At 47.8% G+C, this 14,885-nt stretch overlaps 1 protein-coding gene across 2 annotated transcripts in view; it reads left to right on the forward strand.

The window, feature by feature from the left end:
• Positions 1-14,885, forward strand: part of Cep104 (centrosomal protein 104) — a 40,595-nt gene that overhangs the window by 9,259 nt on the left and 16,451 nt on the right. For both annotated transcript variants that reach the window (XM_036179986.1, XM_036179988.1), the window contains exons 4-14: positions 243-381; positions 1,786-1,848; positions 2,072-2,154; positions 3,549-3,717; positions 4,027-4,185; positions 5,176-5,403; positions 6,972-7,166; positions 7,551-7,718; positions 8,232-8,405; positions 11,002-11,178; positions 14,327-14,533. In XM_036179986.1, the coding sequence (XP_036035879.1) occupies positions 243-381; positions 1,786-1,848; positions 2,072-2,154; positions 3,549-3,717; positions 4,027-4,185; positions 5,176-5,403; positions 6,972-7,166; positions 7,551-7,718; positions 8,232-8,405; positions 11,002-11,178; positions 14,327-14,533 (1,762 nt within the window). The remainder of the gene's footprint in view (positions 1-242; positions 382-1,785; positions 1,849-2,071; positions 2,155-3,548; positions 3,718-4,026; positions 4,186-5,175; positions 5,404-6,971; positions 7,167-7,550; positions 7,719-8,231; positions 8,406-11,001; positions 11,179-14,326; positions 14,534-14,885) is intronic.

The raw sequence follows: 14,885 nt of genomic DNA on the forward strand, positions 1-14,885 counted from the left end.
GCCTCTTGGGCCCTCGGTGATCTTCCCAACACACGCCTGGGATTTCATGTCCTTAACAGGCAGGGTTACCATGTCTGTGGGTTCAGCAGCAGCTGCTTCTCAGGTAGAAAGCTTTTCTCAAGGGCATTCATGGAGCCAGACCCTCGAAGGTCCCTAGGTTGTTCATCCCAGGCCCTGTGGGGTTCAGTGGGGGTGGGAAAGGCTCTGTCAGAACCGTGCTTCAGCCGTGGCTTTCCTTACAGCTATGTCTCTCTCTGCGATAATGGAAAGACCGGCTGCAAAGCCCGAGAGCTCAAGTCTGTGTACGTGGATGCCGTGGGGCAGTTCCTTAAACTGATTTTTCACCAAAATCATGCCAACAAGTACAACATATATAATCAGGTAAGATCTGTGTGTGTGCTTGAGGCTCTGCCCTGGCACCACAGCACACCTGCATGAGAAGACTGCTCAGGTGCCTTGTGCTGCAGAGGCGGGCGCTCTCCCAAGAGCAGTGGTGTGAGTGGCTGTTGCTCTCTGAAGCCAGGCTCTCCCACGTGTCAGCTTCGGCTGGCATGTAGTCATAGGCCCACACAAGCCTCTGACTGGACCAGACTCAGATAAAGAGTGTGAAAAGGGCTCCTAGAGGCTTTGACCTCCATTGTGTGTAGTAGCTTGACACCATTATGGTAAAATCACTTGCACTGTTCCTGCCTGGTGTTTTCCTCTCCTGAAAGCATGTGTGACTGGCAGCCTGTTGTTTTGGCAGCGTGAAGCCAATGAACCCTCTGAACTGTCCAAGCCAGTGCCCATGTCAGCTGCTTCAGCTGCACTGCTGACTTTTCATTGTTTCTTTCTTTTTCTAATTAAATGTATTTATTTATTTATTTTACATCCCAACCACAGTTTCCCCTCCCTCCTCTCTTCCTATTCCCTTCCCCCACCTCCCCTCTGCTACTCCCCAGTCTACCCCTCCTCTCTTTCTGTTCCAAAAGGAGCAGGCCACAAAGCATGGCATTGCAAGTTGCAGTAGGGCTAAGCTCCACCCCTTGTATTAAAGCTGAGCAAGGCAACCCAGTATGAGGAAAAAGTTCCCAAAAGCCAGCCAGAGCGTTAGGGCCAGCCCCTGCTTAGCCAGTGGTAGAGTGCTTTGTAGAGTAGTAGGACGCATGCTCCAAGCCTGAGTTCAATCCCAGTACCTCTTCCCACCCTGAAAAAAGAAATCAAGTGTGTCTAGAACAATCTTGATGCACACACATTTATAACCCTTGCTGCTTCTCCAAGAAGAGTAGGAGAAAGCCAACAAGTCACATTGTTGTACCAGGCAAATGAGTTGTGAGGTGCTCAGCTGCTACATCATGACATCCATTATAGTGTGGCCTCAGGAAACAGGAAGGATCATTTCTAACATTTTTTCCCCTTCTACCCTATCTGCAGATGTCTACCAGTAGGGACTGGTTAGGAACTTGGGCTGCAGTGATGGTTGGGAAGGAGAGCTCGGTTAACCGAGCTGTGTTAATTTAGTGTTTCCTTTTCTGGGGTAATGTAGATAGAGACCTCTTGTTGAGAGATTACACAACCCTAGGTTAGCAATTATTGTTTTAGAACCCTATAAACCATGGCAACTTGCTTGAGCATTAGAAGAGGAGTCCTCGTAATGTATTGATTCCCTTCACAGTTCTCTACATTAGCGTGAACCTTACTGTCAGTACACTTGGGGATGCACCCCCCTACCTGGTAACACCACAGGCAAGAGTTGGTTAAAGGGCTTAAAGCAACATCTCAAACACTGATTTGACTATTTCTTAGGTGGCTTTGGTTGCAATAAATATCATTGGAGACCCTGCAGATTTTGGTGACGAAAGCAATATTGTAAGTATAGAAATTTAGTTCCTAAAAAATAAAAGAAATTTCTGTGGGAGGAGGAATCTTTAATCCTCATCACAAAATGTGTCAATTCAGATGGCCTCAAAACTTTCCTCAGGAATTTTAGCTGCCCATCCAGAAGACTGGGGTCACTGAGTCTTGTTGTAAAGTTAAGATTTGTTTTATCCTTTGTTTGCTAAGAGTCTAAGAAGATGTTTTGTTCCCAAAGACCTCTAGAGAGAAGCTGATTGACCATTACCTTGGCCACAGTCCCCACAGTGAGGACCCAGCCCTAGAAGGAACTTTTGCTGGGTAAGACCCCTCCCCCATTCCTTCACAAGACACTTCACAACTCTTCAGTCATTCCAAAGGCTTCAGGATCTAGATGAGGCTTAGGTCAGATGAGAGCAGATAAACCACTGGTTGGGTTACTTTGTGTCCATGCAGAGATTAAGGTGACTGCATATCTTGCACACCTGCACTGCTCCTGTTCAGAAATGCTTCAGTTCTGTATGTACAGGTGTTAGCAAAGGTTCCTGAGAACAGTGATGCAGTTATCCACCAGGCCACAGCTCTCAGGCTCTGCTTCAGAGTTCCGAGTCTGCCAGAGAGTCAAGTGTACCCTCACCTCTGTCACCACTGGTCAGCTCCTTCCTGGTGGCCACACTTGGTTTTTGCCTTCCCCAAAGCCTGAGCCTGCAAAGCAGCCACAGCACACAGAGCATGCTCCAGAGGAGCTTCCACCTTCAGTGCTGGGGCAGGCTGTGCCTGGTCTGTCTGGCCCCCAGGACTTGGGGAAGTGTGAGTGTCAGTGCTGAAGTTCATTGTGAGAGCCTGACCTGGCCCTGGGATGCCACCCAAGAGGGGCTGTGCTCCTGCCCTCGAAATTCTGACTATGGCACCATGGGACTTTTTTTTTTTTTTTTTCCGGTGAGGTTTTTAAAAATAAAATCTTTATTATTTCTGGGACATCATGGCAAAGTGATGTAGAGTTGCAAGCATAGTGTTGAAAGTTAATATGTGGTGTGTGGGGACAACATGTATGTTATGTCAACCCTTACATTACTGGATAGAAGGGATGTTCAGAGCAGCTGCAGCTGTCCATCACTGTCACTGGGCTGGCAGACAAAGGGCCTGATTAAAGGGGACATCGGGGTGACAGAAAGGAACCTGAGGATTTTTAAATATGGTATATGCCCAAGTCCCATTTGAGCTTATTATGATTCAAGTTTTCCAACTAATTCTTTGTTTGACAAATAATATTTAATTAAACTTCACCTAGATGTAAAATACCCAAGTCACAGCTTATATTTGGCTCATTTCATGCAGCCAGTGCAGCTGATGTGAGACCCTGAAACTGGTCCTCTGAATCTGTGCAGTGTGGTCCTGACACATGCTATTGCTGCACTTTGTAACCCCAGAAGGAAGTTAATCACTGCCATGCTGTACATTTTAAGAATAGTGGCAATAATCACATGGTCATGGATGCCGAGTTTATCTGAGGCTCAACCTGACAGGCACGCAGCTCAGTGAAGCACCAGGAGCAGGAGCCCCAGAAAGTTCCTGACTGCAGCCTGACCAGCCTCTCTGGGTCTATACTCCTTCACATAGGAGGCCCTGTGAACTGTCCTGGGACCTTCCTTAGCTTTGTGTTCAACATGAGCTCTTGACTCCCCTGACCTGAGGGGGTCGTCTTCTCTCCTTAGGAGATCTGACTATATCTCTCCACTTGATGACTTGGCATTTGACATGTACCAAGACCCCGAAGTCGCACAGATCATCCGCAGGCTGGATGAAAAGAAACGGGATGCTGTCAAGAAGGAGCGCTATGACCATGCGAAGAAACTGAAGCAAGCGATTGCTGACCTACAGAAGGTACTGCTCCTGAGAACATGCCCTCCACTGCTGCTGGGGGTGGGTCTCCTCAGCACCACCCCCACAGAGGGTTTCTAAAGGCTGAGCAACAGACAAGGAGTCAGAGTCCCAGGCAGGTAGAGCTGGGGATGGACAAGCACCTTAAATGTGAAAATGTGGAGATGGAGATGGAGGCTTACTGCTCCTTTGGTTGTTGGGCTGTCTTGGCCTATGGAGCTCCTTAGTACCCTTTGTTGAGACAGCATGCAGCACAAATCCCTCCCACCCACAACTGTCTTGTGAGAGCAGATGCCTGTGTGTGTACCGCAGGTCGGTGAGCGCCTGGGACGCTATGAGGTGGAGAAGCGCTGTGCAGTGGAGAAAGAAGACTATGACCTGGCCAAGGAAAAGAAACAGCAAATGGCACGCTACCGTGCCCAGGTGTATGAACAGCTGGAGCTGCATGGCCTTCTGCAGGGCGAGCCAGAGGTCAGAATGGGCCACAGGGTAGGGGCAAGTGGGAAAAAGTGAAGGCTAATCAGAGTTGTGCTTGGACTTTGTGAATGTGTGGACTAAAGCAGGAACTCGATGCCATGTGCAGTCAGCAGCTTTCTGCTGTGATGGGATCTTCTAGAGTTCACATAGAAGATGAGGAGCCCAGGGTCAGGAAGATCAAAGCACTGTCACTTACCAGGGACCCCTCCAGCCTGACCTCTACATTGTATGGGCTGTGATACCTGCACCATATGCCCACAGGTATAAAATCCCCCCCTGGATTAGTCTGAGTGAGTGAAGACAGACCTCTAGCAAGACACTCTATCCCCAGTCTTACAGTCCATATAGGAGAGGATGACTCCATGGCAGGTGAAGGAAGGGGACACGGTGCTGGATGCAGATGGGGGAGGGAGGCTTGGTGCTGCATACAGACTGCCAGTTTTTATCAGTCCTACTCTAGGCTGCCAGTCTCAGGCAGGTACTGATGGCTGTGTACCTCTGCCTTCCTGGCAAGTAGAAACATAGAGTAGTGAGAATCGCAGTGTTGTATCCAAGTCAGACCCTGCCAGTCAGCTCTGCCAGTTTGTGTTGTGAAGAGTCCCTTGACTAGCTGTGTAAAGCATGGCCAGTTCTAAACCGAGGGTCCTGCCCCAGTGCCCCTGCCTACTTGTGTGCTTCTAGCACAGATAACGTTTGTGAAACATGCCCCAGCATGCATGCTCATGCTGCCAGGTGTTTGGGGCTGCTTGTAGGCTGCACTGTAACCGTGACAGAGACAGCTGAGGAGATACCATGGTCCTGGGACTTAAGAGTGGGCCGTTGTGTACTCATGAGCATGCCAGGGTTCCTCGCTCAGCATGGCTTCCTTCAGATGTCCTGTGGTGGTCATGGACCCTTGTCTTTCAGATGGCCTGCCATGGTCATGACCCCTTGTCCTTCAAATGGCCTGCTGTGATCATGACTCCTTGTCCCTCTTTCCTCCAGATACAGAGGCCTTTCGCTTTGCCCCTCCAGCCCCTTGCATCGCCCAGCAGTCCCCAGCACTGGAAGGCAGTGTCCTCACTTCCACGCACAGAAGAGCTGGTAACAGAAGACACATTTGCAGGCCCTATCCTCCAGGAAAAGCCCTTGGCATATACCTTGGCATCTTCTCCTCGGCATTCAGCAGTGGACCAGTCCCCACCTGCCGCAGGCCTTGCACCTAGGAGCCATGTAAGTTACTCCACTCCAGCATGACTCTTACCAGCAGCATCACTGAGGACCTGGGCTGTACTGGGTACTAATCCCAAAGCACAGGTATGTGTCTGCCCCCAGGGCCAACCCTCCTCTAATCCAAGAGGGACCTGGAACGCTAACTAGAGAATAGCATGAGTAAGCATAGTCCCTTGGCCACATCCCTTGAGAGGCACATCTGTAACCCACCCTGCTGGGCCCTCTGGGTCTGCCATGTCATCTGTGTGCTCACAAAGTCTATCTTTTGAACCCATGATTCTTCTGTAAGAAAATATATACATCTACTTCAAGCATTGCTTCAAAGAATAAGAGAGCACATGTAAAATTGTCCACACATGGAGCTCTCAAGAAGCTGAGGCAGGATTGCTGCCAGTTCAGCTTGGACTACATAGCAAGTACCAGGACACCCAAGGCAACAGAGGGAGAGCCTGTCTCAAAATGAATGGTAAACTCCCCTTACAGACTTTCCAAATAGAGCCTCAGTCCTGTGTCCGTTGTCACCATGCCTGTTAGAACAGCATTGTAACAGGAAATCTGAATCAAGCTGGGCTTCTTTTTGACTATTCAAGCTAGAAACACAATGGGTCCTGCAGGTTTCAGGATTGGTGTGATTCAGGAGCTCAACATTGTCAGCAGAAACCGATCTCTTCCTGTCACTTGACTCCCCAGCTCCCTGTCTCCCTAGGCTGCCTACTGTCACACCAAGAGGCCCTCACTTCAGTCACACACTCCAGCCTCTGAAGCAGCAACAAGAACAGAGGAGATCCCTATGCTGACTGACCCCACCAGGCCTTCCCAGAAGGGCCTTTGCCCATGTGTCCATCTTAGAGTTCTGATGCCGCCAAGGCCTAGTCTTGCGTGTTATCTCGGGGTTTCACACAAGTGGTTTCAGACTTTAAGAAGTGTGTTCTCCCACATGTGTACACTCACCTACTGCCTCAGCACTGTGTGCTTCAGGGCTCCCTCTCCGCTCGCACTCTGCTGCAGACCTGCCTTTGTAATTCTGTGCCTTTGTCTCTAACTGGACAAGGCTGTGAGGGTGCCATGAACAGTGTCTGGTGACTTAGGTGCTGGAGGACTGGAGACTAGGATGGCAGCTGCCTCACCAAGGAGCACCACAGAGGAAGCTTGTTACAGATTCCCTGACTGGAAGGCTGTGTTGGGCCCCCAGATAAGCATGTTTATTGTTCTCTGCAATGCAGTAAAAGTGTGTCAACAAACACTAGTCTGAAAAATAATGGGATGACCCTTCCTCCTGAACTTTGTGTCAGCTGAACTGAAATGGCTGCAGGTGTCTAGTGTCTGAGCTGAATTTCTGTGATGGGAGTGTTGTTATTCCATGTCTAAGTGAGTTCAGGCAGGAATGGAAGGCTTTATCAAATTTTTCCAGTTATAACCCATTTGTAGGAATTATTCTGATCTGATGCTACTTATACTTAGATGAGTAATCCTTTTAGACCTCTTGCCCAGTAGCCCGGCAGGCTGTGGAGAGACATCCTGAGCAGAGCACCACCCACAGCACTCTGCTTGCCTCTGCTCACCTACAGGTGGACACCCTGCCCTACGATGAACGGCCCCTTCCTATCACTCGAAAGCAGTTGGGGGAAGCATCTGCAGAACCAGAAGTGAGAGAGCCAGACAGTGATGCCCGGAGACGGGGTGTCTCAGGGGAACCTGAGCCCTTGACAGAGAAGGCCTTGAGAGAAGCCAGTTCTGCCATTGACACCTTAGGCGAAGCCTTGGTAAAAAGGAAGACCGAGTTATGCACATGCATGGCACGCGTGTGTGCACATTCAGTGTGCACATGCAGTGTGCACATGCATGCAAACATGGAGCACACTGATAGGGAAAGAAGAGAAAACAGCTGTAGGTTTTTGGGGTTTTTTGTTTTGTTTTGTTTTGTTTTTTTTGCTTTGTTTAGTATGTGTCTGTGGTGTGTGTGTGTGTGTGTGTGTGTGTGTCCTGCCACTCACATGTGGAGCTCTCAGGTCTTAATTTCCTGTTAACACAGCTCTCTCTCTCATTCTGCAGAGCAAAAGAGTTTTAAAGTGCGAGATGGCAGTCTGGGGGGCTGTGGGCGGGATGGTCTGCCTCCTGAGGTAAGGCAGGACTGCTGTTCCTGGCAGGTGGCTGGGGCCTATTCTAAGACGTGGTCCTGCCGAGAGGATGCACTGCTGGCATTGTACAAGAAACTGATGGAGATGCCTGTTGGAACCCAGAAGGAAGATTTGAAAAACATACTCAGAGCATCTGTCTTTCTCATCAGAAGAGCCATAAAGGACATAGTGGCCTCAGTAAGTCCTTTGTGTGCTGTCCCCAGGTCATTGACATAACTGTGAGTTAGCTTTCAGTAAGGCCAGGAATGAGGGTTCTCCAGCAAGAGACACATCCTAGGCTCCAGGGAAAATGGCGGGTGGGAGATGCTGTCCTTGCCTAGGCACTTCCTCTGCTCTGCACAGCTTCTGTTTTCCCACAGACCCCAGCAGATGTGCAGACCAACATTCAGCTCTCCTTGTTTTTCATGAGACTTGAGGGGCTGGAGAATTGTATTCCTTTTAGTAGCTCTGAACAGGCTTGAGAATGAGCATTCCAGAAAAGAAAAGTTGAGAACTGGGTGTCTGTCAGGAGTGAGCTGACGTCCCATGGTTAGGAGGGGTAAGTGGTGAGGGCTGAAATGAGAGCAGGGCCTGGGCGTGGGGTGCTGGACTTGGAAGCAGATTATAATGTAATGTTCACATTTGTTGACTTCCTGTTTCCTCCTAAACTCCCACCACAGCAGCTGATCTGTCTGACTTCATTTTCTTCAGGTCTTTCAGGCTTCATTGAAATTGTTGAAAATGATAATTACACAGTATATTCCCAAGCACAAGCTGAGCAAACTGGAAACAACACACTGTGTAGAGAGAGCTGTTCCCCTTTTACTCAACAGAACTGGAGACTCCTCAGCTCGCCTCCGTGTCATAGCTGTGAATTTCATTCAGGTCTGTCTGAACTTCCCCACACCTTGTGGCTGTCTAGCTCTGCCTTGCAGGGTTCTCTCCTGCAGAGCCTCAGACATTGCCATCGTGCTCCCCGACACTGGGAGAGATGAGCTCTGTCTATGCATAAGTGTTCGCTGTTGTTGCATTCTCTAATGCTGGCTGGACTTGAACTCACTGTTTAGTCCAGGCTGGCTCCTTGAGACTCAGTGATCTTCCTGCCCTAACTTCCAAGTGCTCACATTGCAGGCAAGATTCTATACCCAGCTTGTTGGAGATAAAAGTAATGAATGGATAAAGCTAGGGAGTTGGCTCAGCAGTGAAAGCAGTTGCTGACTCATAGTTAAGGTCCTTTAAACCCACATAAATACCCGTGGGTGCTCACTCACCTGTTATCCCAGCCTTGGAAGGTGGGGATAGGTCCATGGAATAAGCTGCCTAGCAAGACCAGCAATGTTGGCAGTCACTGGGTTTGATTAAGAGACCCTGCCTCAAACAAGGTGGACTAGCTATGGAGGAAGATTCCTGAAATCAACTCAGGCCTACACACATGCCAGTATGCATAGATGTGCACACATACCTTTCACATGAACAAAGAAAGGGCTGGAGTGATGGCTCAGTGGGTAAGGGTGCCTGCCACCAAGCAGGACAGCCTGAGTTCAATCTCTGAGATGGACCCACACAGTTGAAGGAAAGAACTCCTCCAGCAAATTGTCTTTTAACCTCCACTCTCCCTCTGTGGTGTGCTCATACCCACACACATGCACAGATTGAATGAATAACATGTAATCACCTAGAGAACTAGCCGAAGAGAGAAAGAGGAAGCATACTACTGTTCTATCTGTTCTCATGTAAATGAACAAGAAGTTTTTGACACACAGTGTATGAAGTACTGTGAGAATATATTTGACTTTATTTAAATAAAGAATATATTTGACTTTTATTTATTTTGTTTTTTTTCTTATTGTGAGACATGGTCTCATGTAGCCCTGGCTCACCTGGAACTTGCTGTATAGCAAGAGTGACCTAGAACTAGGCATAGTGTTCCTGCCTCAGCCTCCAAAGCACTAGGATTACAGATGTGCATTGCCCGGCTGATTTAGGGATCCTTAAGCTCCATATCTGAACTTGAGAAATCTGAGAATTCCTTAAAATTTGATGCAAGTTTTTGAGTGTCGACATCTGTCTTAGAACTTTTCTCATTCTTCAGAGTGTGGAGACTCTCGGTCCTGGTTTTATTAAGAAATTTAAATTTCAGGGAAAACAGATACAGAAAAAAATAAGCAGAATAGAGGTGCTGCCATGTGCTTATAGTGTAGAGCGTGGGCAGGGTGTCTTCTGTGAAAATATGTCAGCCCTTGAAAGACAGAGGCAGGAGGATTGCAGTGAGTCTCAGCACAAATGAAAGTGTGTATTGCTTCTTTTCTTCCGTACATGGGAAGTTGGTTTGGTTTTGGTTTTTGGTAAGAGACAGGAACTATCCATGTCACCCAGGCCACCTCCCTGGGCACAGGTGTTCCTCCACCTCTGCCTTCCCACAGCCAGAACTGCAGGAGTGTGCTGCCACACTCAGCTCACGCTTAATGCTCTTTAAGACAGTTTTCCATATAGCCATGCTACCCTCAACTCACAGTTCCCCTGCCTTAGCCTCCTTTGTGTAGGGCTCCAGGAGTGTGCCTCTCTGCCTGCTTTCCCTGTTAGTTGCCGGGTAGTCTAACGCTCCCTCACTACCTGAGGTAACCCTGTGTCAGATGTTACCAGATGGGGCTAGAGAGACAGCTCAGTGAAGCATGCTCGCTGTCTTCTTCCCAAGGACTACAGTTGGGTTCCCAGAACCCATGTGTGGTTTCTCACACCCTCCTGTGACTCCAGCTCACAGGATCCAATGCCCTCTTCTGGCCTCCAAAAAACACCTACACTTATGTGGCATATACACACAGACACATAGCACAAGGTTACACACAGACACACTCACACATAAAAATAAGAATAAACTTTCAAAGTCACCAGGTTAACTGAGCCTCCATGCTCAGGCCCACTTGTTTCAGGAACCTGCTGTCCTGACCTCTGGAGACCATATTTACTATTCCGTTGTGCTTTGTGTCTGGACCATCACTCATGGTCCAGACACAAAGAGAGATCGCGACTACATACTGAACGCATGTGGTGTGGCAAGTTTAAGGAGCCCTATCACCCAACAATGGAAGCACTAGATGGGACTTTCACTCTGGTCCATCAGCGATCATATTACCAGAGAATCATTGACACTCCATGCTAAAATTCTATTTCTAAGCCTAATCTCTTTCCAAACTTTACATTCAGAAAAATTACCAAGAATAGAAGCCTTCAGGTTTTCAGGGGTTTTTTTGTTTGTTTGTTTTTGCAAAGTTCTCCTGGCTCTTGTGTTGATCTCTTCTGCTTCAGATCTGTGGTTCCAAGAGAACCCAGCTCCCATTCCTACTTCTCCTGTGGCTTGTCATTGTCCCTTCACTTCTCTGTTTGTTCCCTTTGGTGTTCAGTGTGACAGTCAGGCTAAGCTGTACTAAATCACCTCTAGCTTTTTACCTGTAATAGTTAACCAATTGTGCTGCATTTGTAGGAAATGGCCTTGTTTAAGGAGGTGAAGTCTCTCCAGCTCATTCCGTCCTACTTGGTGCAGCCGCTGAAAGCCAATGCTTCTGTTCATCTGGCAATGAGCCAAGTGGACCTTCTGGCCCGGCTGCTGAGAGACCTGGGCACTGAGAACTCAGGCTTCACCGTGGACAATGTGATGAAGGTGAGCCAGCCTCATGTGGCATGACACTGGCCCCAGTACCACAGCTTAGACCAGGGCTGTCTAATGAGTGATTGACTCAGGGAACATACAGGAACATCTAGGTTCTTCCTGCTATTTCTTCACTAATTAGTGAGAGCATAGAATGCACAGGTCACTATCCACAATGGGGAGCAAATCATGAGAGTCATTGTTTGGGGAGTTGGCTGAGTGCTCACCTTGCAAGCATAAAATCCCAGGTTTAATCTACAACATTGCATACACTGGGCTGTACACTCCTGTAATCCTAGCATGTAGGAGGTAGAGGCAGGAGAATCAGAAGTTCAAGATTATCATGGGCTGCATCGTGAGTTTGAGGCCAGCCTGGGCTACATAAGATGGTTTCTCAAAAAACCTGAAAACAAAAGACTCCTAATGGAAGTCTTTATGGTCCAGCCTTAAAAACTTTCTCCCAGAGTCCAAAGGAGGCTCCACAACCAGCAGAGATAAACTATTTCTAAGGGTTGTGGAATGAATCTACTCACAACATGCTTTTTTCTATCCATGTCTCTTTAGTCTCCGTCTTCTCTGAATCCACAGCTTCTTCTCAGCTCTCATTCTTAGCTCCTCCCTTGCCTGACTATCCACACATCTCTAACCCCTTGCAATCCTGAGAAAAGTCTCTAAACCCTCAAGGACATAGCACATCCCTAGAATAGACGGTAACAAGCAGAGCCATTACCATGGCAATGCAAGGTTCCAAGGTCTGAGGACCAGAGTCAGGGGCCACACTGCCCAGTGCAACAAACTCTGACATAGCGTTTTTATGAGCAGACTTGGCAAGCGAAGAATTGGCAGACTTTTCTTAGGGTGTTTTGTGTTAGTAACCTTGGTAAGACATCTGTGGCTCTGACCTTATGCATAACTGTAAAGTTTTAAACTTATCTATTTACAAAGGCCTTTAGTCTAGTTTGAACTTGCTCTGAAGTAAAAATGAGCTAAATGCATGCAGTTCATGTTAAACTGAGGAGAGATTTTTTTTTTTTTTTTAGTCTGAGTAATAGGAACAACTTTAAGTGTCTACAGTCTCTTGGGACAATAGATCTGGCTATGAAGTATATCCTAGTATATTTTCTATATATCAAAAATATATGCCAGGTGGTGGTGGCACACACCTTTAATACCAGCACTTGGCACTTGGGAGACAGAGACAGGCAGATCTCTGTGAGTTCAAGTCCAGCCTGGTCTACAGAGTGAGTTCCAGGGCAGCCAGGACCGCTTCACAGAGAAACACTGTCTTGAAAAAACAAACAAACAAAAAGTTATACAAACTAAATGAAAAATCATTTTCCTGACCACCCATAGATATATGGGCCCATAAGATTTAGATGTAATCAAAAGATTATAAATACACATTTCATGAAAATACATGGTAATGGGGAGATATCATAGCAACAGTATTCAGAGTTGGTGGCCTGAAAGCCTTGCTCGACAGGTTAGCCCATCAGAGGACATTCCACTGGTGGGTTGACATCTGAATTATCAGTTGCTATAAACTATAATTGCATCATGGCCCACAATAGCTCATGACAGTGACCTCTGACAAACTTCTTTGCTTAAAATACGGAGTATAAACCATGCCTATCTTGGTCTCCTGCCTGGATCACTGCCAGACACTTGTTTCATGACTGAGCTTCGCTGTCCATGGTACAGGACACCCCTAGTGTGTGTGACTCAAGTCCGAAGTGAAACAAATAAATCAATCAATGGGACACTGATGGCTGCCATCACATTCAGCTCCACCTGGTGATGCAAAAGAAAGGAAAAGAAAAATACAGGGATGATTGCGGGAATGGAGGAGCAGGGCCAGGGCGTGGCTGTGCAATGCAGAATGAATGCAGAGGCAGGGAGGCTCCAGGGAAGAGCGGACCAACGTCTCTGATGTAAGAGTACATGAAACAGACTGGAAGGAGCAGAGAACCCAGTATAGGAGCCTGATGGTGATGGCAAAAAAGCCGGTTTTGGTGGATGAACCTAAGAGTGGAGCTCAGGCTGAGCCCTCCAGAAGTGTGGGAAATAGAGGCCCAGTGCCCAGAGCCACTGGAGAGGCATTGACCTTTAACATGGCAATGCCAGCCTAGACCTCCGTAGTGCATTGTGACATGATTGTATGACGGCACCATAAGTGCAGTTAAAATGAAAGAAGACATAGGCAGTGGTTCTCCACCTTCCTGGAATACAGCTCCTCATGTTGTGATGACCCCAACCATAACATTGTTTTCGTTGCTACTTCATAACTAATTTTGCTACTGTTATGAATTATAATGTAAATATCTGTGTTTTCTGATGGTCTTTGGGGGGTCATGACCCACAAGTTGGGAACCACTGACATAAGGTGAGTGAGCTCAGGATCTGGAAAGCATGGTACTGAGCACTGGTGGAGCAGAAGACACAGGGCATGTGGAGGTCAAAGGGTAACTTGTAAGAGTCAGCGCTCCCCTTCCACTGTGGGTCCCAAGGCTAGGACTCAGACAGTCAGGCTTGGTGGCAAGCACCTTTACTGACTGAGCCGTCTCACCGATACGTTTTGACGCTGTGTACAATTACAGTGCTAGGGACAGAAGACGTGGATATGTTAGACAGGTGCTCCTAACTCTAGCCGCATCCCCAGCACGCTGCTCATGTTAAAATGACAAAGCTGCACAAACAGATACACTATGCAAAGTGACAGCCTGTGGACAGCAGCACACATCAGCTGCAGGCGAATGGGAACCTCTAGGCAGGGGAGAGGGACAGGGTACAGGAGAGCCAGACAAACAAAATTCCCACAGAGGTATTACCCTAGTTGACATAGATGCTACGTCCCTGGGGTTCGTGTTAGTCCCTGTATATTTGGAGTACTTCATAATATGAAGTGTGGGTGGATGGAAATTAAAGAGTGCTTCATAGCACACTAGAAGTAAAAGCAAAGCATAGCTCTGGACTTGAGTGTGCTATGTGCCAGCATGTTGAAGGGATCTGTGGGTGTGTGGCTCCCTCTGCTCTTGTCTCCTCATTGCCTTGTCTTTATTTTCCAAGTCTTTGCAGTACCCCATCAGTCACTTTTGTGCTGGGAGAAGTTAACTTTGTTGTTAGAAAATCAGTAGCAGAGCTGAGACTGCTTTCTTTGCAGTTTGCACTGAGCGCCCTGGAGCATAGGGTGTATGAAGTGCGAGAGACAGCAGTCAGAATCATCCTGGACATGTACAGACAGCACCCAACCCTCACCCTGGAGCACCTTCCTCCAGAAGACAGCAGCACACGCAGGAACCTTCTCTACAAAGCCATTTTTGAGGGATTTGCTAAGATAGATGGCAGGCCAACGGAGGCTGAAGTCAGGGTGAGTTGGCTTTCATGAGTCGATGAAACTGCAGTCTGTGTTTAAGAAGTAGTCTAGGGGCTTGGGGATTTAGCTCAGTGGTAGAGCGCTTGCCTAGCAAGCACAAGGCCCTGGGTTCAATCCTCAGCTCCAAAAAAAAAAAAAAAAAAAAAAGGAAGTAGCCTGGACATGGACCAGCCTTGCTGACTCTTGCCTGTGATCTCAGCACTGGGAGGCTGAGCTAAAAGGATGCTGTGAATACAGGACAGGCTGGCAACGAAGAGAGAGAAATAGCAGTGCTACTTGAGACATAATGAACAGCCAATCTCTTTCTTAAGAATCCCCATGTGGAGAAGCACAGTCTGTAGTAAGA

This window comes from Onychomys torridus, chromosome 2 (assembly GCF_903995425.1).
Source record: "Onychomys torridus chromosome 2, mOncTor1.1, whole genome shotgun sequence".
Classification (NCBI taxonomy): domain Eukaryota; kingdom Metazoa; phylum Chordata; class Mammalia; order Rodentia; family Cricetidae; genus Onychomys; species Onychomys torridus.